Source organism: Bos indicus, chromosome 17 (genome assembly GCF_029378745.1).
Source record: "Bos indicus isolate NIAB-ARS_2022 breed Sahiwal x Tharparkar chromosome 17, NIAB-ARS_B.indTharparkar_mat_pri_1.0, whole genome shotgun sequence".
NCBI classification, from domain to species: domain Eukaryota; kingdom Metazoa; phylum Chordata; class Mammalia; order Artiodactyla; family Bovidae; genus Bos; species Bos indicus.
Window position 1 is genome coordinate 70,480,551 of NC_091776.1, and position 23,406 is coordinate 70,503,956.

Sequence of the window (23,406 nt, forward strand, 5' to 3'; positions counted from 1 at the left end):
AGGGTATTCGAAGCGGGGACGGTGTCATCGGCGAGGGTCAGGATACAATAGCTTCAATTAGATATTAACTAGAGATGTAAAGAGTAATAGAATGAGGATAGCTCAGTGAGGAAATTCAGTGGAGAAAAGTGGCTGAAACAAGGATAGCTCAGTAGGAAAATTCAGTGAAGAAAAGAGGCTGAATAAAATTCCAAAGCAGGGAATTTACGTCACCTATGAAGGCCGCAGGCGTCCTCCTGTTCTCCCGAAGGAGAGGAGACACTAAGGCCTCCCCGGTCAGATCTTAGAAGCCCAGGCAAAATTAGTAGGCTTGATGAGCTTCCCCGCCTCAGAGGAAAAATTCAGCTAGAAGGTGAAAGAAAGAACGACATGGGGAGACCAAGTTTCGGTGAACAAGGCCCGCACTTTATTTTCCAAAGTAGTTTTTATACCTTAAGTTGTGCATAGAGGATAATGGGGGAAGGGGTGGAGTCATGCAAGGACAGCAGTTCCTGGTCCTAATCGAAGCCAGGCTTTCAAACTTATCCTATGCAGAAGTTCAGGTGATTTACATCATCTTCTGGCCAGGAGGCCTGTTAACATTTTAAGGAACTTATTTTTCTCTAAAGGTGATTATTCCAAAGTCAGGCACCAGCCTCCAAAAAAGCACTGGACAAAGCTGCATTCCTATAGGGCAAAGGTGAGGTGGGCTCAATCAAGAAAAGAATTAACTCAAGGGTCCAAGGTTACAAACACTGAGGCTACTACTTACATTTCTATACACCCATTATATCAATCAATACACTGCCAAGGACACAGTAGGTAAGGGGTATGGAGACTTAACAACAAACATTGGCCCAATAAGTGAAAAACCCTTCACCAATACAATTTCTAATCAATCTTTTAACTACTCAAAAGAATCTGTGTTTAGACAGTTTAGAACATCTCCTCCCTCTCACAGTTGGGAGGCTCTGAACAATCACATGTGGCCGGAAAAACCTATTCAGGCAGGCTAGAGGATTTCCAAAGGAGTTTGTAGGTTGAAACACTGTCACACCCAGGAATTATTAACTGGAGCTGTAAGTTAACTCTTTTTTCAGAGAGAGGTAGTGGGGGACAGCCCGCCGTAAAGTCAGAGGTGTAGGTGAAAGCACAAAGCAGAAAGTAGGCAGACTCTGGTTTTGGGGGTAGATGCTTGAGAATTTCCAGGGGGACTCCTGAGGTTTGATCCCGCCTTTGCGTATGCCAAGCCTCCTTCCTCATGACCTTTGTCATGGGCAGAGCTCGCTCCCTGCAGATCCATGTCCTAAGTCTGTAATCAAAAAAAATCTCAGTTTCCTTCTCCACTTTTTTCAAACACAACCCTGAACCACCTCCTCTCACCCATCAGCAATTACAGTCTCAGCAAAGGTCAATTCCTTATTCGACCTACCTGTCAGAGCCAAATTAAAGCTGGAAGGTCAACCAGAAGGTCCTCCTTCAATCATAGAATCACTTGGAAGCCAGAGATTTCAGGATTTTGCATTCTGTAACATCACAGTGATTCTTTCTTTGAGTGAGTGAAAGTTGCTCAGTTGTGTCCAACTCTTCGAAACCCCATGGATTGTAGTCCACCAGGTTCCTCTGTCCACGGAATTCTCCAGGCAAGGATACAGGAGTGGGTTGCCATTCCCTTCTCCAGGGAATCTTCCTGACCTGGGGATTGAACCCAGGTCTCCTGCATTGGAGGCAGATTCTTTACCGACTGAGCCACCAGGGAAGCCTGAACTTAAACAACCTAAGAAGTTCTTTTTTTAAAGGTAGCCAATTTAGAATTGATGGTTCTTCAACTAAGAATTTTATTCTGTGCTTTGGAGTTGATATTTTTGTGTATGTCTATGTGGGTTTATATTTATGGGGATGTTCATATGTGTTTGTGTATATATGATTTCATTTTTATACCTGGTCTATAATACTTTTTAAATTGGAGTACAGTTGTTTTACAATGTTGTGTTAGTTTCTGCTGTACAACAAAGTCAATCAGCTATATGTTTATGTATATATAATACTTTAAGTTAGCGTAAAACATTAGGCTAAACCCCAGGCCACTGATGATTACCTCTTTGTTATTCAATGTAATGAGAGTGATGCTCTTCTTTTCTTGCCTCCTGGTAGGATTTTCCAAACTTGGAAAAAACCTATTGAAGAGTTTGGTGAGGACCCTTAAAAAAATCCCAAGGATCAGTTATACTTGACTGTGGGTTAGGTATTTCGTTTTGGTCAGACAGAAGATCTTTCTTTAGCTGAGTCTATGCTTTATTACTTTGTCTTAGCATTTTTGGTGTCTCAACAAGGACAAACGAATCATCATTTGGAAAGGTGTGTGTGTGTGTGTGTGTGTGTGTGTGTGTGTGTGTGTGTGTTAGTATTTATTTATAATGACTCCTAGGAAATGGCAACCCACTCCAGTATTCTTGCCTGGGAAATCCCAAAGACAGAGGAATTTGGCAGGCTACAGTCCATGGGGTCACAAAAGAGTCAGACACGACTGAGTGAGTAAACAACAAATACTATTCATGTGAATGAAGGCTGAAGATCGTATTGGGAGATCTTTCATGGGTTGGCGGTGACTATGACCACTAGAAAGCGTGTGTAGAAGAAGAAAACTCTTTCTGGGAAGCCAGTTTTGTGGTTCACTTATTTTTACACTTGTAAGCATTGCCTGGGTAATCAAGTCCATTTGCTTCACTGTACTTTAATCCCAGGGTAGAAAATAAAACCCAGCAGGAACCTGCAGGCCTGGGTTTCGGACCCAGCTCTTCCACCAACAATCTGGGCGACCTTGACGAGGTCGTGCCTCCTCTGGGCCTCGCTTTCTCACTATAAGGTCTTTTCCCTATTAGCTTCTGTGCTCTGACATCTTTGCCTCAGTTTCTCACTATAAGGTCTTTTCCCTATTAGCTTCTGTGCTCTGACATCTTTGCATCTTGCTATCTGCAGCACCCAGAGCGGTGCCAGGCATATATAGGACACTCCAAATATATTTCTTTTCTTTCTTTATTTTTAAAAAATATTTGTTTGTTTGGCTGTGCCGGCTCTTAGTTGTGGCATGTGGGATCTGTTAATAGTTTCCCGACCAAGGATTGAACCCGGGCCCCCTGCACTGGGAGTGTGGAGTCTTAGACACTGGACCCCCAGGGAAGTTCCTCAAAATATATTTCTTGAGCCGGTGAATATATTATGAAGTCAAGTTGGAAGATCTCTGAGGTCCCCAAATACTTGAATACTCAGTGATCCTAGTGTAGTGTTCTTCCTCTTTCTCTCATACCCTCCCTCCTTCTTACTATCTATTGAACTAATTAATTTGACATTCTCATGTTTCCAATGTAAGCATATATAAAGTCTCCCAGTCATCCAGATATTCTCCTTGAAGGCAATCAATTTTGCCAGTTTCTTGTGTTTCCAAGAGATTTTAAAATTGTACATCCAAGCAAATATGTACCTATATGCTTCTCTTACCCCCTGATATTTTACACTAATTTTAGCATACTATACATTGTTTTGTATACTTTGCTTTTTTAACCTAACAAAATTATCTTTGAGATCAATACCTATCAGTATACAAGAGCTTTCTTTTTTATTTTTAGTGGCTGTGTACTATTATTCCATTAAGTAGATAAACTAATATATTTAACCAATACTTTATGGATAGGGATTTAGGTTGCTTCTAATCTTTACCCATTACAAATAGTGCTGCAATAAATAACTCTGAACATAGGTCATTTGCCCCCATGTAAGTCTATCTGTAGCATAAATTCTTAGGAAAAAAATGATTGGGTCAAAGGGTATGCGCAATATAATTTTAAATAGATTTTAAGAGCAGTTTTGGGTTCACAGCAAAATTGAGCTGAAAGTGCAGAGTTGCCATATAGCTTCCTCCTCCATGCACAGCCTCTGTCACTGTCAACATGCTGCACCAGAATGGTACGTTTGTTAGAATCAACGAACCTACGTTGATATCTCATTATCATCCACAGTCTGTAGTTCACATTAGGGCTCTCTCTTGGCATTGCACATTCTATGAGTTTTGACAAATATATAGCAATGACATGTATCTATAACCAGACTATCATACATAATAATTTCACTGCCTTGAAAATTATCTATGTCCTTCTGTTTATCTCCTTTTCCTCTCTAACCTCAGGCAATCACTGATCTTTTTACTGTTTTCATTGTTTTGCTTTTTCCAGGATGTCATAAAGGTGGAATTACACAGTATATAGCCTCTTCAGACTGACTTCTTTTTATAAGTTTTATTTATTTATGTATTTATTTTGTTTTCACTAGGTCTTTGTTGCTGCTTGTGGGCTGTCTCTAGTTGGGCAAGCCAGGGCTACTTTTGTTGGGGTTTGCAAGCTTCTCACTGTGGCGCTGCTCTTGTTGCAGAGCACAGGCTTCAGTAGCTGTAGTACACGGGCCTAGTAGTTGTGGCTCACGGGCTCTAGAGTGTGAACTCGGGGCTTGTGGCACATGGGCTTAGTTGCTCCGAGGCATGTGGGGTCTTCCCAGACCAGGGATTGAACCCATGTCACCTGCATTGTCAGGTGGATTCCTATCCTCTGTGTCCCCAGGAAAGTCCTCAGACCAACTTCTTTCACTCATTAGTACACATTTAACATCCCTCTTCTTTTCTTGGTTTGATAGAATGTTTATTTTATCATTGAATGATATTCCATTGTTTGGGTGTAGGCCAGTTTGTCCGTTCACTTACTAAAGTACATCTTGGTTTTTGCCAAGTGTTGGCAGTTATGCTGTAAACATCTGTGTAAAACGGTTTTTATGCAGACCTGTTTCAGCTCCATTGAGTAAATATCTGGGAGCACTATCGCTGGATTGTATGGTAGGACTGTTTGGTTTTGCAAGAGACTGCCAAACTGCCTTCCAAAGTGGCTGCACCGTTTTACATTCTCATCAGCAATGAATGAGAGCTTTTGTTGTTCCACATTCTTGTCAGCATTTGGTGTTGTCGGAGTTTTGGATTTTGGCCATATCTATGAGTGTGTAGTGGCATCTCATTGTTGTAATTTGCAACTCTCTAATGACATGTGACATTGAGCATCCTTCATGCTTATTTGCATGTCAGAAGATATCTGTGTATTTGAACAGATGCCTATTGAGATCTTTTGCCCATTTTCAAATCAAGTTCTTCATTTTCTTATTGTTTTGAGTTCTTTGTATAGGTTAATAGTCCTTTATCTGATGTGTCTTTTACAAATATTCTTTCCCAGTCTGTGGCTTGTCTTCTCATTCTCTTGATATAATTTTGATAGACATTCTCAAATTACTTTGTTAAAATTGGCATCTATTTGTACTTTTGCCTGTAATGTGTGAGAGTAAACGTTTTCTCTCATGACACAGTGTATTATCAATTTGTGATTTTTTCCAGTATGATAAGTAAAAAATAGTACTTACTGTAGTCTTGATTTCCATGTACTTTATTAATGAGAGACTGGTTATCTTTTAGTATGTTTATGTGTCATTTGTATTTTATTTTATATGAATTATTTGTATTTTTTGTTCATTTTTCAGTTAGGATTGGCTCTTACAATTGCTGTGGCTGGTGAGACTATGAATAAGCAAATTCTGTGGACTAGAGCAGAGCTCAATATCCTCAAAAATGTCCTCTCTACACTCCTCATTTTCACATACTACTTTGACACTTGGATCCATTCACTGCCAGCATCATCTGTAGCTCAAGGTGCTGAATTTTCAGTGACTTTGCTTTTTGTTTTGACTGATGTTATGGTTTGTTCAATATTTGATACTGAGTATGATTTTTACCCAACTCGGATACTCTCTTCCTTCCCAGGATTATCACTCTGGGAAATCCCATTCTTCTTAGTCAGAAATACCTTCAGGTTTCGTACATAATCTTTTTATATGTCAACTGTGATAATGAAATAGCACAGAGAGTTATTCATCCTTATAAGTATTTCGAAATTCCCTTTAACGCAATACTACTGCTATTGCTGGGCTTCCCTGGTGGCTCAGCCATGCAGGAGACGCAGGAGACACCGGTTCAATTCCTGGGTTGGGAAGATCCCCTGGAGGAGGGCATGGCAACCCACTCCAATATTTTTGCTGGGAAAATGCCATGGACAGACGAGCCTGTCAGGCTACAGTCCACGGGGCTGCAAAGAGTCAGACAGGACTTAAGTGACTGCAGTCAGACAGGACACATGCGTGTACTGCCATTGTTACAATGGGGTCACTGTTACGTCACAGTATCTCTGATGTCAGGTGTATCATGCAGGCAGAAAGTGTGACAGCCAGGACAGGAAACAGATCTAACTCCATTTAGGGCTCTTTAGCTTATCTATCAGTCCCCCTATCACTCACTAATCCACCTACCCATCCACTCTTCATCCATCCGCCATCCATCCAAGAGTAATAAGTGATTACTCTTATTTCAGAAAGGATCTAAAAATATCTACACATTCATGTCCATAGCAGCATTAGTCACAATGGCTAAAAGGTGAAAGCAACCCAAATGTCCATTAATAAGTGGATAAGCAAAATGTACTATATTTAAACAATTAAATTATTCAGCTTTAGAAAGGAAGGAGATTCTGACACATGCTGCAACCTGGAGGCTAAGTGAAATAAGCTAGTCGCAGAAGGCCCAATACTATGATGATCCCTTATATGAGATACCTAGAGTAGTCAAGGTCTTAGAGACGGAAAGTAGAGTGCTGGTTGCCAGGGGCTGGGTGGGGGTAGGGGGATGGGCAGTTAGTATGTAATAGGTACAGAGCTTTAGTTTTCAAGATGAAAGGAGTTCTGTGGGGGATAGTGGTGATGGTTGCACAACACTGTGGAAGTATTTAATACAACTGAACTTAAAAATGGTTAAGATGCTAGCTTTTATGTTCTCTGTATTTTGCCACAATTGAAAAAAAACACACATCTATAGTAAGATTTGTTTAGTCAACAGATATTTACTGTATTCTGTACCTTCCAGGCCATGTGCGCTAGGCAGAGGAGATAAACCCTGAGTAAGAAATGTGGTCTCTGCTCTCACAGAGGGGAAGAGAGACACACACACACACACAAAAAGTGAGCAAGGAAATCAACAAGATATTTATATTTTGTTATGAGTACTATGAAATTCTCGAACTGGGTGGGAGTGGGGCTGTTTTAGTTAAGGCAGTCAGAGAAGATGGTAGCTCTTGTTCTTTTTTTGAGTCACTGATCTTGCTGAGAATCTGATGAAAGCTATGGGCCCTCTCTCCAAGAAAACATTACTGTGATCACAATTGTGTGTACAATTTTAGCAAGTCCATAGATGTTCAAAACCCACCTCTGAGGGGTCCAAGATCAAAAACACCTGCTTCTCTGGTTCCCCAGTGTTCTATGGGATAAATTATAAATTCCAGGATGCTTAGTATGCCACACAAGGTCCCTTGTGGTCCAGTTCCTGCCCACGTCTCTGGCCTTCTCTCTGGCCAGATAAGTAGACCACAAGCACTTACCGTTCCCTGAATATGCACACTGTGTTCTCTCACATCTCAAAATCTTTCCCCAGCTGTGGCACCATAGGAACTCTTCCCTGAACACTCAGTGTAAATATCCCCTCTTATCGATGATTTCTTTTGTCCCCTCTGTATCCTTTCAGTTTAGTTCAGTTCAGTTGCTCAGTCGTGTCCGACTCTTTGCGACCCCATGAATCGCAGCACACCAGGCCTCCCTGTCCATCACCAACTCCCAGAGTTCACTCAAACTCAGGTCCATCAAGTCAGTGATGCCATGGGCCATCTCATCCTCTGTTGTCCCCTTCTTCTCCTGCCCCCAATCCCTCCCAGCATCAGAGTCTTTTCCAATGAGTCAATTCTTCACATGAGGTGGCCAAAGTACTGGAGTTTCAGCTTTAGCATCATTTCTTCCAAAGAATACCCAGGGCTGACCTACTTTAGCATGGACTGGTTGGATCTCCTTGCAGTCCAAGGGACTCTCAAGAGTCTTCTCCAACACCACAGTTCAAAAGCATCAATTCTTTGGCGCTCAGCCTTCTTCACAGTCCAACTCTCACATCCATACATGACCACTGGAAAAACCATAGCCTTGACTAGACAGACCTTTGTTGGCAAAGTAATGTCTCTGCTTTTGAATATGCTATCTAGGTTGGTCATAACTTTCCTTCCAAGGAGTAAGCGTCTTTTAATTTCATGGCTGCAGTCACCATCTGCAGTGATTTTGGAGCCCAGAAAAATAAAGTCTGACACTGTTTCCACTGTTTCCCCAACTATTTCCCATGAAGTGATGGGACCAGATGCCATGATCTTTGTTTTCTGAATGTTGAGCTTTAAGCCAACTTTTTCACTCTCCTCTTTCACCTTCATCAAGAGGCTTTTTAGTTCCTCCTCACTTTCTGCAATAAGGGTGGTGTCATCTGCATATCTGAGGTTATTGATATTTCTCCTGGCAATCTTGATTCCAGCTTGTGTTTCTTCCAGTCCAGCGTTTCTCATGATGTACTCTGCATAGAAGTTAAATAAGCAGGGTGACAATATACAGCCTTGACGTACTCCTTTTCCTATTTGGAACCAGTCTGTTGTTCCATGTCCAGTTCTAACTGTTGCTTCCTGACCTGCATACAGGTTTCTCAAGAGACAGGTCAGGTGGTCTGGTATTCCCATCTCTTTCAGAATTTTCCACAGTTTATTGTGATCCACACAGTCAAAGGCTTTGGCATAGTCAATAAATGTATCCTTTAGTGGAACAAAATTAAGCCTGATCTACCTCACCTTACCTCATCATTTATCATGTTATAAATTTTTGTGTTCATTATTTTAATTCATTCATTTGTCCAGCTAATATTTATTGAGCATTTACTATATCTCAGCCCCAGTCCTAGGCACAGGAATGGCCAGGAAATACTGGGGCTACCCACATGAAACTCATAGTCTAGAGGGAACCCTAGATATATAGTTATACAACTAAAAGTCAATTGAAAATTGAGACAATGACAGGAAGGGCAAGAATAGGAACCGAGAACAGGGTTCTCAGAGAGCTTTTAGGCTAGGGGTAGGGTGCAGGTCAAGAAGATTCTTGGAAGAAATTTAAGCTGAGATAAAGAATTGAGAGTTAGCCAGGTGAAGAGCAGGGGAGAAGGTGTCCTTGCATAGGGAACAGCACATGCATATCAGATGTAAACTTTCCTTGATGGACTGGGAGGGCCCCAAGGCAGAATCTGTGTCTTTTTTTCTTTTTTGGCTAGTATTTTCTTCCCCACTCACTTTGTTGAGATGTAACTGACAAAACTGTATATGTTTAAGGTGTATAATGTGATGATTTGATATATGGATACATTATAAATGATTACCACGATCAAATTAATTAACATATTCATCATTTCACACAGTTATCATTTAATACTCCTCAAATGGAAGAAATGCAAACAATATTTGAGGAGTCAATCGGTACATGAAAAGGTGCTCAAGATCACTAATCATCAGGAAAATGCAAATGAAAACCACATCTCATACATCTTAGAATGACTGACTATCATCAAAAAGACAAGAGATAACAACAACAGGCAAGGATGTGGAGTTGGTAGGAATGTAAATTGGTGCAACCATCATGGAAAAACAATATGGAAGATATTCAAAAACTTAAAAATAGAATACTATATGATTCAGCAATCCCACTTCTGGGTATTAATTTTAAGGACATGAAATCCATACCTCAAAGAGATATCTACACTCTTGTGTTCACTGCAAAGATTGTATCCTATTCAAGTTTGTAACCCCCAGTACCTGCCGTACAATGGATCGTCTGAATGAATGAATCCATGAATGAAGCTTCTCAGTGTATGATGATCAGGACCAGCCATTAGACGGCAAGGAGATTTCTTTTGGTGGAGAAACAAATTCACCTTTTCATTTTGCTCAAATGACTTGTTGGACAAATGAATGAAACTCTTGAAATTTTAGGATCAGCCAACAGGTTGGGGAGAAATAATCTGCATGGGGAATTAAATTTTTATGATCGCCAGAACTGGTACCTTATGCATGGGTTTTTAAAAGATTGGAGCGAAATTTACATAATATAAAAGTAACCATTTTACAGTGAAAACTTCAGTGGCATTGAGTGCATGCAGCTGCCACCTCCCACTGTAGAGGTGATTCTCAGATGACATAGGATGCTTGCCCAAGGTCACCCAGCATGACAGAGGCCTAGCCAGGGCTCTGATGCTGGGATGGACACCACAAGGGGTCAACACCCTGTTGACTTTAGCTGTAGAGTGAGAGTCAGGAGCACTTTGTCCTTTTCAGCTTTCCATTCTGCCCCTACTCCCCCTGGGCCCAGACAGTAGTTCAGGAGAGAGGGGTGGACAGCTGAGGCCAACTCACTGGTTCCCTCTCCTAACTCTTCTATTCATCTTCACCTCTTCTCTTGGCAGCTTTTTGACATTTACCCCTGGGTCTGGACTTACCGCCTCCAGCAGCTCCCTCCTCCCCTCTCTGCCCTTCCTCCTGTTACCAAACTGAACTTGGGTCTGCTTGCCCAGCTCAGCAACCTATTCATCAGGTTGTGATGAAGCAAAGTGCAGCAGCAATTTGCAGGGCACCAGGCAAGGAGAATGGGGCCTATTGCTGGGAGACTTGGACTGCTCAGCGCCTTTCAGGCAAGGGAGCATTGAGGGGAGACAACATTGAGGGGAGGTTTGTAGGATGCTCCCATGAGGGATCAGCTCATGGACATTAGTCTGATTGGTTGGTGGTGAGGTAACAGGGTGATGTTTCGGGAATCTTCATTATCAACCTTCTGGTTCCAGCCAGTCTGGGATCTATGTGCTTGTGGTCAGCATGTAATCACCAATGGGGGGCGGTGTCTTAGTTTCTGCAGAACAACTCAAAGATATGAATCAGGTTGTTATCTATCTCTCTTCAGGAGGAACTAGGGATCCTTCGACCATTGTTCTATTTGTTAAATGCTTACGTCTGCTCTTTGGAACTTGAAGTGAAAATGAAAGCGTTAGTTACTCAGTCGTGTCTGCCTCTTTGTGACCCCATGGACCGTCGCTCCTCTGTCCATGGAATTTTCCAGGCAAGAATACTGGAGTGGGTTGTCATTCCCTTCTCCAAGGGATCTTCCCAAATCAGGGATCAAACCTGGGTTTCCTGCATTGCAGGCAGATTCCTTACTGTCTGGGCTACTAGGGGAAGTCCACTGGAACTTGAGGAAGACCAAACAAGAAGCAGGGGACATGGTGGGACTTGTACTCAGGAAGGCCCTGCAGGGTCTTCCTTGGTTTCAGTCCCCTCTTTCCTTTGTTGTTGTTGTTCAGTTGCTAAGTTGTATATAACTCTTTGTGGCCCCATGGACTGCAGCACGCCAGGCTCCCCGTCCCTCACTATCTCCCAAAGTTTGCTTAGATTCATGTTCATTGAGTCAGGGATGCTATCTAACCATCTCATCCTCTGTCACCCACTTCTCCTTTTGACCTCAGTCTTGCCCAGCATCAGGGTCTTTTCCAATGAGTTGGCTCTCCACATCAGGTGGCCAAAGTGTTGGAGCTTCAGCTTCAGCATCAGTCCTTCCAATGAATATTCAGGGTTGATTTCCTTTAGGATTGACTGGTTTGATCTCCTTGCTATCCAAGGGACTCTCAAGAGTCTTCACTAGCACCACAATTTGAAAGTATCAATTCTTCAGCACCCAGCCTTCCTTATGATCCAGCTCTCCCATCCATACATGACTGCTGGAAAAACGTAGCTTTGATTATATGGACCTTTGTCAGTAAAGTGATGTCTCTGATTTTTAATATGTTGTCTAGGTTTGTCAGAGATTTCTTTCCAATGAACAAACATCTTTTAATTTCATGGCTGCAGTCTCTGTCACAGTGATTTTGGAGCCCAAGAAAATAAAATCTGTCACTGCTTCCATTTTTTTACCCTTTCTATTAATGTTTGCCACGAAGTGATAGGACCAGATGCCATGATCTTAGATTTTTTAATACTGAGTTTTAAGCTAGCTTTTCTTCAATATTCCTCAATCCTTAAGGGAGCAGGGACTGGACAAGAAAGAGAACAAAGTTTTGGATAGAAAAGTGAATCATAAATTCAGCAGGGAACATAAGTTTTAGGGGGATTTAGTCTTGGTCCATCAACACTTTCAACATTCAGATTTCTTTATCATCACTGATTGCAGTGGTTCAAATAATGGCCACCCAGAGGTAACAGGTCTTCACCTTGGAACCTGTCAATGCTACCTTATTTGGAAGAAGGGTCTTAGCAGTTGTGATTAAGTTAAGGAGCTTGAGATAAAGATACATCATCTTAGATAATTCTGGTGGGCCCTAAATGCCATCACAAATGTTTTTGTAAAGGAGAGGGAGAGGGAGATTTGGCAGACAAGCACAGAGCAGAAGGCAATATAAAGTTGGAGGCAGACAGTATCATTCCACTTACAGGAGGCCCCCAGAGCAATCAAGTTCGTAGAGATAGAAACTACAGTGGTGGTCTCCAGGGGCTGGGGAAGAGGGAATGGGGAGTTACTGTTTAGTGGGTAAGTGTTTCATTCTGAGAAAATGAAAAGGTTCTGAAGATAGATGGTGGTGATGGTTGAACAACAAAGTGAATGTACTGAATGCCACTTTAACTATACACTTTAAAATAGTTAAAATGGTAAATTTTATGCTATGTGTATTTAACCACTCACACACCCAAAGAGACAGGGGTAGAGATTAGAGTGACGCTGCCACAATCAAGGAATGCTGGCAGCCACGGGGAGCCGGAAGAGGCAAGGAAGGACGCGCCCCTCAAACCTCAATAGTGGCCCACACTATTATTGACTTCAGGCCAGTAAAACTGATTTTGAACTTCTGCCTTCCAGAACAGTGAGAGAATAGGTTTGTTTTTTTAAACAATTTAATTTAATTTTATTTGGCTGAGCTGGGTCTTGACTGCTGCACGTGGCCTCTCTAGCTGCATTCGTTGAGTGGGGACCGCTCTTCGGTTGTTTCTCTTGTTGTGGCTCACGGGCTCTAGGGCACAGTCTCTGTAGTCGTGGTGCACAGGCTTAGTCGCCCTGCGGCGTGTGCAGTCTTCCCAGACCAGGCATCGAACCTGTGTCCCCTGCATTGGTAGGTGGACTCTCAAGCACTGGGCCACCAGGGAAGTCCAATTTCTGTTTTCTGGTAATTTACCACTGAGTTTGTGGTAAATTCAGACGGAGGAATCTAATACTTACACTAATCAACAACCTGGTTCTCACACCTGTGCTTATAACCAGGAAAAGGTAAAGGAGAGAAAAATCATGGAAGCCCCCTCAGCCCCTCACTTTCACCCTTTCCTTGTCAACAGGCCTCTTCACATCTCATTTGCACCTCATAGGTACGTAAGACAGTCTTTGTCTGACCGTCCTTTGTCTCTCTTCAAATGGGAGTCACAGATGCCTGTGAGCTGTCCATGGTCCGCTGCTGGTGATGGCTGAGCTGAGATTCAGGGTAGACACATGGGTCCCCTCCCCAGACAATCTCCCAAACTCACGGCCTCCCCACCTAGGCTGTCGACTTTACTGTGGGACAAGAGATTGGGAGCCAACCATCCCACCATGTGGTCCTCACTGAGTAGCACAGTTTGGCCCATGAGAGACAGAGGGGCCTGCTGGGGAGGACCTTCCTGGCTGGCAGGAGCAGGTTGGACTCTTGTGAGACCTGCATAGATGAGCAGTGAGGAGGGAGGCAGGAAGAGGAGATGGGACAATTCCCATTTAATAATGAGGGCTTCCCAGGTGGCTCAGTGGTAAAGAACCCGCCTTTTTTGCAGGGTTCTCAGGAGACTCTGGTTCGATCCCTGGGTTGGGAAGATCTCCTGGAGAAAGAAATGGCAACCCACTCCAGTATTCTTGCTTGGGAAATCCCATGGACAGAGAAACCTGGTGGGTTACAGTCCATGGGTTCACAAAAAGAGTCAGACCTGACTTAGTGATGAAATAACGAAAACAACAACCCTCCAAATCTTGGGTCTCTCCTTGGCCATCTGTAGATACTAGCTTAGCAATCTGAGTCATTTGAGTATTTTTCTCCAACAGTCAGGTTTAGCTGTGAACCTGCGAGCACCTGGCTTTTCAAACTTAAGACCCCAGTCTGACCAGAGGTCGTGAACCTGTGTGGATTCAGGTGGTTCTGCTTCATGCTGTCACATCTGTCTTTCTTCATCAGCCTCATCCTCCCCACGTCAGGTTGATTGGCCTGCTTTTTTTCTCTGAGGTTCTGGTAACAAGGTCCTTTTAAAAGACCAGACCCTGGTTTTTGTTGGCAACAGGGAGGGCAGGAGAGAGGTGAATAGGATCCTCACCAATGAGCAGTGACTCAGCAGCTCTGGCCAGCTGTGACGGCAGACGGTGCATCATACTTTCGTCCTCTGGAAGCATCTGTTCAGGGGAAATAAAAAAAAAACAGGTTGTACCACAAGACTTTTTAAAAGGTGTACTATGTGATGATTTAATATGTGTATACACTGTGAAATGATTACCACCATCAAGTTAACTAACCTCACGTAGTTACTTTTTTTTTCTTTTTTTTGTGATGAGAACACTTAAGGTCTCTTAGCAACTTCCAGTAAAATACTGTTAACTGTAATCACCATACTGTGCTTTCAATTTCCAGAATTTATTCATCTTAGAACTTACATCCTTTAACCAATGTCTCCACCATTTCCTCCACCCCCGGCCCCTGGCAAACTACCATTCTACTTTTTGGTTCTATGAGTTTCCTTTTTTTAGAGTGTAGGTAAGGTCACGCAGCAATTGTTTTTCCATGCCTGACATTTCATTTACCACAATGCCTTTAAGGTTCATTCATGGTGTCGCAAATGGCAAGATTTCCTTCTTTTTGATTGGCTGAATAACATTCCATCGTGTAACATATATCACGCCTTCTTCTTTTTATTTATTATTTTATTTATTTTAATTGGAGGCTAATTACTTTACAATATTGTAGTGGTTTTGCCATACATTGACATGAATCTGCCATGGGTGTACATGTGTTCCCCATCCTGAACCCCCCTCCCACCTCCCTTCCCATCCCATCCCTCTGGGTCATCCCAGTGCACCAGCCCCAAGCACCCCATCTCATGCATTGAACCTGGACTGGCAATTCATTTCACATATGATATTATACATGTTTCAATGACATTCTCCCAAATCATCCCACCCTCTCCCTCTCCCACAGAGTCCAAAAGACTGTTCTATACATCTGTGTCTCTTTTGCTCTCTCGCACATAGGGTTATCATTACCATCTTTCTAAATTCCATACATATGTATCAGTATACTGTATTGGGGTTTTCTTCCTGGCTTACTTCACTCTGTATAATAGGCTCCAGTTTCATCCACCTCATTAGAACTGATTCAAATGTATTCTTTTTAATGGCTGAGTAATACTCCATTGTGTATATGTACCACAGCTTTCTTATCCATTCATCTGCTTATGGACATCTAGGTTACTTCCATGTCCTGGCTGTTAAAAACAGTGTTGCGATGAATATTGGCATACACATGTCTCTTTCAATTCTAGTTTCCTCCGTGTGTATGGCCAGCAGTGGGATTGCTGGGTCGTATGGCAGTTCTATTTCCAGTTTTTTAAGGAGTCTCCACACTGTTCTCCATAGTGGCTGTACTAGTTTGCATTCCCACCAACAGTGTAAGAGGGTTCCCTTTTCTCCACACCCTCTTCAGCATTTATTGCTTGTAGACTTTTGGATAGCAGCCATTCTGACTGGCATGAAATGGTACCTCATTGTGGTTTTGATTTGCATTTCTCTGATAATGAGTGATGTTGAGCATCTTTTCATGTGTTTGTTAGCCATCTGTATGTCTTCTTTGGAGAAATGTCTATTTAGTTCTTTGGCCCGTTTTTTGATTGGGTCATTTATTTTTCTGGAATTAAGCTGCAGGAGTTGCTTGTATATTTCTGAGATTAGTTCTTTGTCAGTTGCTTTGTTTGCTATTATTGTCTCCCATTCTGAAGGCTGTCTTTTCACCTTGCTTATAGTTTCCTTCGTTGTGCAAAAGCATTTAAGTTTAATTAGGTTCAGTTTGTTTATTTTTGCGTTTATTTCTAATACTCTGGGAGGTGGGTCATAGAGAATCCTGCTGCAATTTATGTCGGAGAGTGTTTTGCCTATGTTTTCCTCTAGGAGTTTTATAGTTTCTGGTTTTACGTTTAGATTTTCATCCATTTTGAGTTTATTTTTGTGTATGGTGTTAGAAAGTGTTCTAGTTTCATTCTTTTACAAGTGGTTGACCAGTTTTCCCAGCACCACTTGTTAAAGAGATTGTCTTTTCTCCACTGTCTATTCTTGCCTTCTTTGTCGAAGATAAGGTGTCTGCAGGTGCGTGGATTCGTCTCTGGGCTTTCCGTTTTGTTCCATTGATCTGTTTCTGTCTTTGTGTTGTACCTTCTTTATTCGTCCATCAGGGATGCTTAGGTTGTTTCCATGTCTTGGCTGTTGCAAATAATGCTGCCATGAACACAGGAGTACAGATATCTCTTTGACACAGTGTTTTTATTTCCTTTGGATATATTCCCAGAAATGGGATTACTGGTTTATATGGTAGTTCTAGTTTTAATTTTTTGAGAAACCTCCATACTGTTTTCTTGGGCTTAATTTGTTCTTTTCGAGACCAACGAGGAAGAGAAATTGCAAAAGGACCTCGGTAAGCCTGGGGATAGCCATGGTGGGGATTGCTTGCTGATGACATGTTTTTAATTTATTTTTTATTTTCAGTCCCAGCTGGTGACTTCTTATACACTGTAGACAAATCTTCTCCCTCCCCCACCATGCTTCCCTCTCCTGGTACATCCCTCACTCCCCTCTTACCTGACTCATTCCTTCTGTTTCAGGACCCTGCCCAAACCAGACCTTCCCACAATCTCAACTCATTCCCGGGTCAAAATCCTTGCTAGATATTTGGAGCATTAGTGCTTCTCTTGCAAAGCACCCATCACTGTGCTAATTTTAGAAGTCTATGTCTCATCTTTGCTGACAGTCTGTTTCCGCTCCTGGGCGGGAAGCCCTGTGAGAAGGGCAGGAACCCTGTGGGTCTCATTCATAGCTGTAACCCCAGTGTCATCACACATGACCAGGCACACAGAAGCTGCTCTTTTGTTGCAAGAATGAATGAATGAATAAATGAATGAGTGCATTCTCTGTGTCTCTCCCTGGCTGCTACCCATGCCTTACCTGCTCTGGCCACCTATATTCTGCTGCCCTACAAAGGGTCAAAGAACAGCTATGTCCCCCTCTCCCCCCGTGGTGCATTAGCACTTCTGAGCCTTCCTCCCACTCATGTTTTAAGTTTTCTCATTTCCACAGACTTCACTTTTAGAACTGGGCATGGGCTGGCTGCCTGCAGCTGGGGGTTCAATGCTGGACTTTTCCTGGGGGTGGGTTCACTTCCAGATTAGACTGGAAGTTCCCTGAGGACAAGAACTCTGCTTGGCACAGAGCCAGGTGAAAAAAAAGCTTTGCTCAATGCGGGAGCGGATAGACATGGATTGAAGGTAAGTGGCTCCACGCTGTGGCTGATGGCTGAGCTCTAAGTCACAGGAGGCATCCATGGTGAAGAGCCCCTGCTCTCAAGATCCCCAGATGGGGAACTTCTTTTTCCTGTGGACAGGTATTATTTTTTTCACTGTTTGTTTCTTTAGTTGGGGGATAATTGCTTTACAATGTTGTGTTGGTTTCTGCCATACATCAACACCAACAAAAATCAGCCATATGTACACACGTGGTGGACGGGTATTATGATGGGCCTTGGACATAGCCTCATAGAGTTTATTGTCCTGGGGAATGGACAGGGAAGTGGGGACGAACAGGCACTGGAGGGACAGGAGGGGAGTGGCCCTCGGAGGCAGTGAGGTGCAAAGGAATGGGCTGCTTGACTTTAAGCAGTGGTTGGATGTCTGGTGGGCAGGGAGGACCCAAGGCATCATAGCACCCTGGCAGGGTTTGGGTGGGCCTTCCCCACTCTAAGCATCTCATCACCCAGCAAGGCTCCCCTCTCTAGAGTGCCTGCTTGGGGGTTTCCAGCACCAGCCCCTGAAAGCATCCCAGCCCTCCTCTGAACCAGGCCTGCCTTGGCCTGGGCTGCATGGTCACCTCCGTCACTGGATCACCGTGAGCCCTTGGGTGAGCCATGCCTCTCCTCACCACTCTCTCTCTTCTGACTTCCAGATTAGACCTGTGCTTCCAGGTGGACAGGCTGAGTCCCAGAGAGGGCCAGGGTTTGGTGAGCTCCTTGGGGGGGATTCTCTAGCATCTTCCCTCCTTGCCTTAGAAAGGTCCCAGATAACATCACTGGGTGAGGTACAGGGCGAGGAAATAGCTCCCAGGGGATCCCCTTTCCCAGTCTCGGTGTCTCTGTCCTTAAGTTGGGATGACCATGCGTGGGGGGCTGCAGGCTGTAGAGGGAGGGGCAGAAAGGTGGATGGGTGAGCTGTCATCCCTTTGGCTAAGATACTGTCACCATGCTGACTTTTCTTTGGCAACATCCAGCAACTTCTGATTTTCCCCAGAATGTTTTCCATGGAGACCAAGAACTTGGCTGATTTCTGGGACAGTCCTGCATGCCTTTTACATATGGAGAAGCCAGGTCTGCAGAGAACAGGAGACTGGTCCATGGGCAGGTGATCTGAAGCTTCTAGGTTCCCAGCACCAGGCAGCCTGGCTCCTCAATAGAGCTGCTGGAGCCCTGGCCTGGGTGTGGCCCCACAGCAGGCCAGGCGAGGCTGCCCGGTGCCCAGCGATGGGAGCACAGCGGCCTTTTGTGCTCTGTGGGCAGCACCGCCTGGCTGGCCCCACCCAGCTCTCTGGAGAGCCTTTACCTACCCGCCTACCTCCTGCCAACAGCTCTGCCAGCTCCTCCTCATTCTGCACTCAGAGTTGCTCCCTGACCAGCGCTGGGGCCCCTGCACGACAGTCCTGCTGCCAGACTCCCGGGTCCCCTCCTCCGGGCTGATCATTAACCTGGAGGCCATATAAGGAACCAACAGCCCGGGCAGAAGGGACGCGTTGCAGCTGCCACTATGGACAGTAGCACCTGGAGCCCCCCGGCCACGGCCACCGCCGAGCCCCTCCCGCCCTACGAGCGCATCCGCAATGCAGCTGACATCTCTGTCATTGTCATCTACTTTGTGGTGGTGATGGCTGTCGGGCTGTGGGTAGGTGGGGGGTCCTGAAACACAGGGTTTGAGGGTGCAAGGGCCAAGGGGAGGGAGGGGGAAGGGGGCCCATGGAGAAGCCACGGTCTTGGTAAAGCCCAAGGAGGGGAGTGTGGGCTGAAGGGTGTGTGGAGCCGGGTGGAAGTGATTTGGAAACGTCTGAGAGGAGTTCAGGGGGCACCATGTGAGGTGAGGGGGCAAGCAAGGGTAAGCAGAAGTGAGGGGATGCTGGTCAGTGTCCAGGGAGGCTCCTGCATCCCAGGCCAGTGGGCAGAGAAGGAGAGTGAGAGATTGGAGAGGCTGGGGGCTTGAGAGGCAGCAGAGGACCAGCTTGAAGCTGCAGGGAGGGTCCCAGGGCTGAGCAGTGAGCCCCAGGGAGGTGACTACCTCCTGCCTTTAGTCAGATGGAAGAGAAACAGGTGGGTCAGGGAGGACACAGCACCTGCCAGCTGCAGATGCTCTGGGGCGGCCCCTCCTGGGAGAGGCCCCGTGCCCCGTGCAGGGGCTGGAGTGAGAGGGAGCTGGGAAAGCCGGGCCCAGGGAGAGGAGGAAGAGGAAGGAAGACCAGAGTGTGGCCTGGGCTGGGCTGGGGAGAGGGAAATGACTGGGCTCCCTCTTGGGACTCTGGGGACATACCAAACCAGAGAAACTTGTTCTTAGCAGTCCTGAACTTGGAAATTTCACTTGGGACAGACTCTGGCACACCCAGCAACTGAAAGACAGGTGTTTTAAGTGCGAACATCTTCCAGTCGCTCTCAAAGACCTTCAAGGTGGGGGTGGACAGGCCAGGAAGCTGAGGGGCTAGCAGCTGATTGAAGTCTTTTAACTTAGAGGAGAGGAGAGTGGACATTAACCCCTTCATGGTCATAGAGTTTTTTTTTTTTTTTTAATAGAAAAAGGGAAGTATTGATTTTTAAAAAGAAAAGTGTAATTTAAAAAGAAACCAGATGTGAGTGAAGGCCTTAAGGGTCACAAGGGGTCTATGTGACTGATTCTTGCTCAGTAGCCTCAGCTTACTAGACTCTGTGGAAAGTCTGGCCAGGGGCCAAGGTTCTCAGGTTTAGCACTGGCTTCTACACCTTCCAGTGTTCTTTCAATGTTGGTAACTCTGCCCAGTCTCAGTTTATTCAGCTGTGTAATGGGTACAATCGTACCTGTTCTTATGACTCCTCATAAATGGCTGTGAGGGTCTGGGAGATGCATCTGAAAGCTCATTATGGACTCTAGGAATCTTTTAAAAATATAATTGGGTTGACTGAGAAGTTCATTTGTGTTTGTCCAAAATCTTACAGAAAAACCCAAACAAACTCTTTGGCTAACCCAATACTATCATTTGCTCTCCAGGCTATGAGTCGGGCCCCGAATGATTTTTGTTCTTTTAAGTAAAATGGGCAAAAGTGGTCAGATGGGTAGGACATCTCACAAAAAGCCACGAGGAGGGCGGGAATGCTAATCCGCATTTTCCAGAATAAGAAATCGAAGCTCTGTGTGATTGTGATTTGCCTACGGTTGTGGTCTACGCAACTCGGGTCACGGACTCTCAGTCTTCCATGGCACCGTCTGCTCTGTCACCCTGCATGCCTTCATCCCTCACCCCAGCTTGTATTAACAAGTGCTGCACGTGAGATGGGAATCCATCGTTTGCTAGCTACACCTCCTGTTTCCCTGACAATTGGCGACAAGCTCAAGTCCCCTAACCAATCTCATTTTAGCCCTGCCAGTGCCGATGGTAATGGTGTTTACACTTCTCAAATATCTGTGAATTCGTATTCCTTGTCTTGTTAAATGCTGCCTAATGAGCCTGTTAGTGTTTGTCTACAGTTAATCTTTCCCTATGCATCAGTGCCTCCGACCCCCTGATCATTTAACACGCTGGCTTGCTTCTAATTTAAGTTTCTTTTTTCCAATGGAGTGTCAAGAGTGGTTTGGCTCAGGGACGGATATCCTGACTCCTGTGTGATCTCCAGGCTGCAGAAACAGCGATCCAGGCCCACTGTGCTTCCCCAACTTAGAAAAGGCACCCAGGCCAACATCCCTTTGTCCATCCCTGTCGCTTCCAATATTTTTCTTTTTTTAATCCTTTTAATCATTGGAAAATGCTGCCTCATTTCTTATTTCTTTAGGGTATAGTTCCATGTGTCTTTCACCACCTCCTGTGGGGAATTTTGTATCCTTTTCGGCTGACTATTCCTTCAGGAAGACTTAAGATATCCTGAAACCCTTTGTGCTGGTGTTGCTAAACTACAGCCCATGGACCAAATCTGGCCCACAGCCTATTTTTGCATGGCTTACAAGTTAAGATTTTTTTTTAAAAAATGTTTTTCAGAGGTTGTAAAAAGCCAAACTAAACAAAAAGAATGTGTAGTGGAGATCATATATATCCCATAAGGCCTAAACTATTTACTACCTGGCCCTTTTTCTTAGAGTGTCCAAGGCAGCTCAGTGGTAAAGAATCTGCCTGCTGATGCAGGAGATGCAGGAGATGAGGGTTTGACCCCTGGGTCGGACAATCCCATGGACAGAGGAGCCTGGTGGGCTACAGTCCATGGGGTTGCAAAGAGTTGGACACACCTGAGTACTAACTCACGTCACATGTCCTTTTTCTTAATGGAAAAAAATGTACTTTATGTAGCATTTGCATTAATAGCATCATTGGATGCCTGAGTTGTAATGGGGGAGCCCAACCTTTCTATTTAACAGACAAGGATCAGAGAGGGTGACTAGAAGCCACTCAGAGGAATCAGCCCCAGGGCTGGGACCAGAGCCCAGAACTTTCTATGCCAAAGGCAATGCTCTTTCCAATATCTCACCCTTCCCCCTCCCTAAGACTCTGTCCTTTCTGGGAATACCCTCTCCATGGTCCTTACCACAACTTGCACTGCTGTTACAGCGTCCCTCACATATTCTCATAAAGTGAGGGCCTAACTTGATCATGTTCAACCCTCTTCATCCTATTCTCAAATCTCTTGTTTAAACCACTTGACAAAATCACCTTGACAAATTGTCAGCATGTGTGTGTGCTCAGTTGCATCCGACTCCTTGCGACCCTTTGGACTCTAGCCCACCAGGCTTCTCTGTCCGTGGGATTTTCCAGGCAAGAATACTGGAGTGGGTTGCCATTTCCTACTCCAGGGGATCTTCCCAACCCAGGGATCAAACCTGCATCTCCTGCATTGGCAGACGAATTCTTTACCACTGAGCCACCCGAGAAGCCTCCAAATTGTCAGCGCTTGATTCCAAAACTTCCAGCAGAAACTTCCCCCAGGGGCGCTATTTCCATCCCTGGATGACTCTGGTGGCAAGGAAATTCTTCCTGGTACCCAGCTAAGACCTGATGTCCTAGAGTGTGGAATTGTTTCAGAAAGTAAAGCAGGTTGAAGAAAGTGCGAGTAAATGGGGAGACGGGGAGTGTCCTCTTGGCTGGCAAGGGTATTCTGTTCTGGTAATTCTATTAAGTTTTTGACACTTCCTCCCTAGGCCATGTTTTCCACTAACCGTGGGACCGTTGGAGGCTTCTTCCTGGCAGGTCGAAGTATGGTGTGGTGGCCGGTAAGTTTTCTCTGAAATACATATTTCCCTGAACTATGATATTCCCCACTTTCTTGTTGGCTCTGGGTGGTGGTGATTCTTTCTTCTTGCCTTTGATCCTGAAAAATGGATCACCTTCTCACCAGGTCACCAATTCACTTTAATCTGCAGTGGTAAGGGAACAAGCTTTAAAGAAATAATGCTTGACATTTTTTTCAAGGGATAAATAGAGGAAAGACTTCACAAGGAGGACAGTGTGGAAGAGCAATAAGAGCAGCTAGCCCAGGGTGACCTTGGGCACGTCTGAGCTTCCATGTCAGTTTCTATAAGATGGTGTGATGATATTTACCTTCTAGGGGGATTATGAGAAGTGGAGACCCTCTTATAGGGTAAAAACTCAGTAAATAGTAGTTCTTTTTGCTTCAAGTTCTACAGAGGAGAGAACTTCTCTGTCTACATCAGGAGCCTAACACAGGGCCTGATACCCAGGAGGCTCTCAATAAATACTTGAAGAGTAGCTGGAGGAGGGGCCCCTACTGTCCCCAGTCACAGTTCTCCTCATCTCTTGGTGGATTTTGTATTTTGTATGTATGTGTGGTGTTTTCCCTGACACGTGCACACGGGCAGAAGAATCCCAATCATAGGACATATGCATAGGTGGAAGAGAAAGTGGGAGGGCCCTTCCATCCTG

The 23,406-nt window shown here is 44.5% G+C and overlaps 1 protein-coding gene and 1 non-coding gene across 2 annotated transcripts in view; one reads left to right on the forward strand and one right to left on the reverse strand.

Moving 5' to 3' along the window:
* Positions 1 to 1,665: 1,665 nt before the first annotated feature.
* TRNAW-CCA (transfer RNA tryptophan (anticodon CCA)) lies at positions 1,666 to 1,738 on the reverse strand. Its single transcript has one exon. It is a non-coding gene; the product is annotated as a tRNA-Trp (tRNA).
* A 17,133-nt stretch (positions 1,739 to 18,871) lies between these two features.
* SLC5A1 (solute carrier family 5 member 1) overlaps positions 18,872 to 23,406 on the forward strand; it is a 50,116-nt gene continuing 45,581 nt past the window's right edge. The window contains exons 1-2 of the mRNA XM_019977410.2: positions 18,872 to 19,187; positions 22,665 to 22,736. Of these exons, the coding sequence (XP_019832969.2) occupies positions 19,053 to 19,187; positions 22,665 to 22,736 (207 nt within the window). The 5' untranslated portion in view covers positions 18,872 to 19,052. The remainder of the gene's footprint in view (positions 19,188 to 22,664; positions 22,737 to 23,406) is intronic.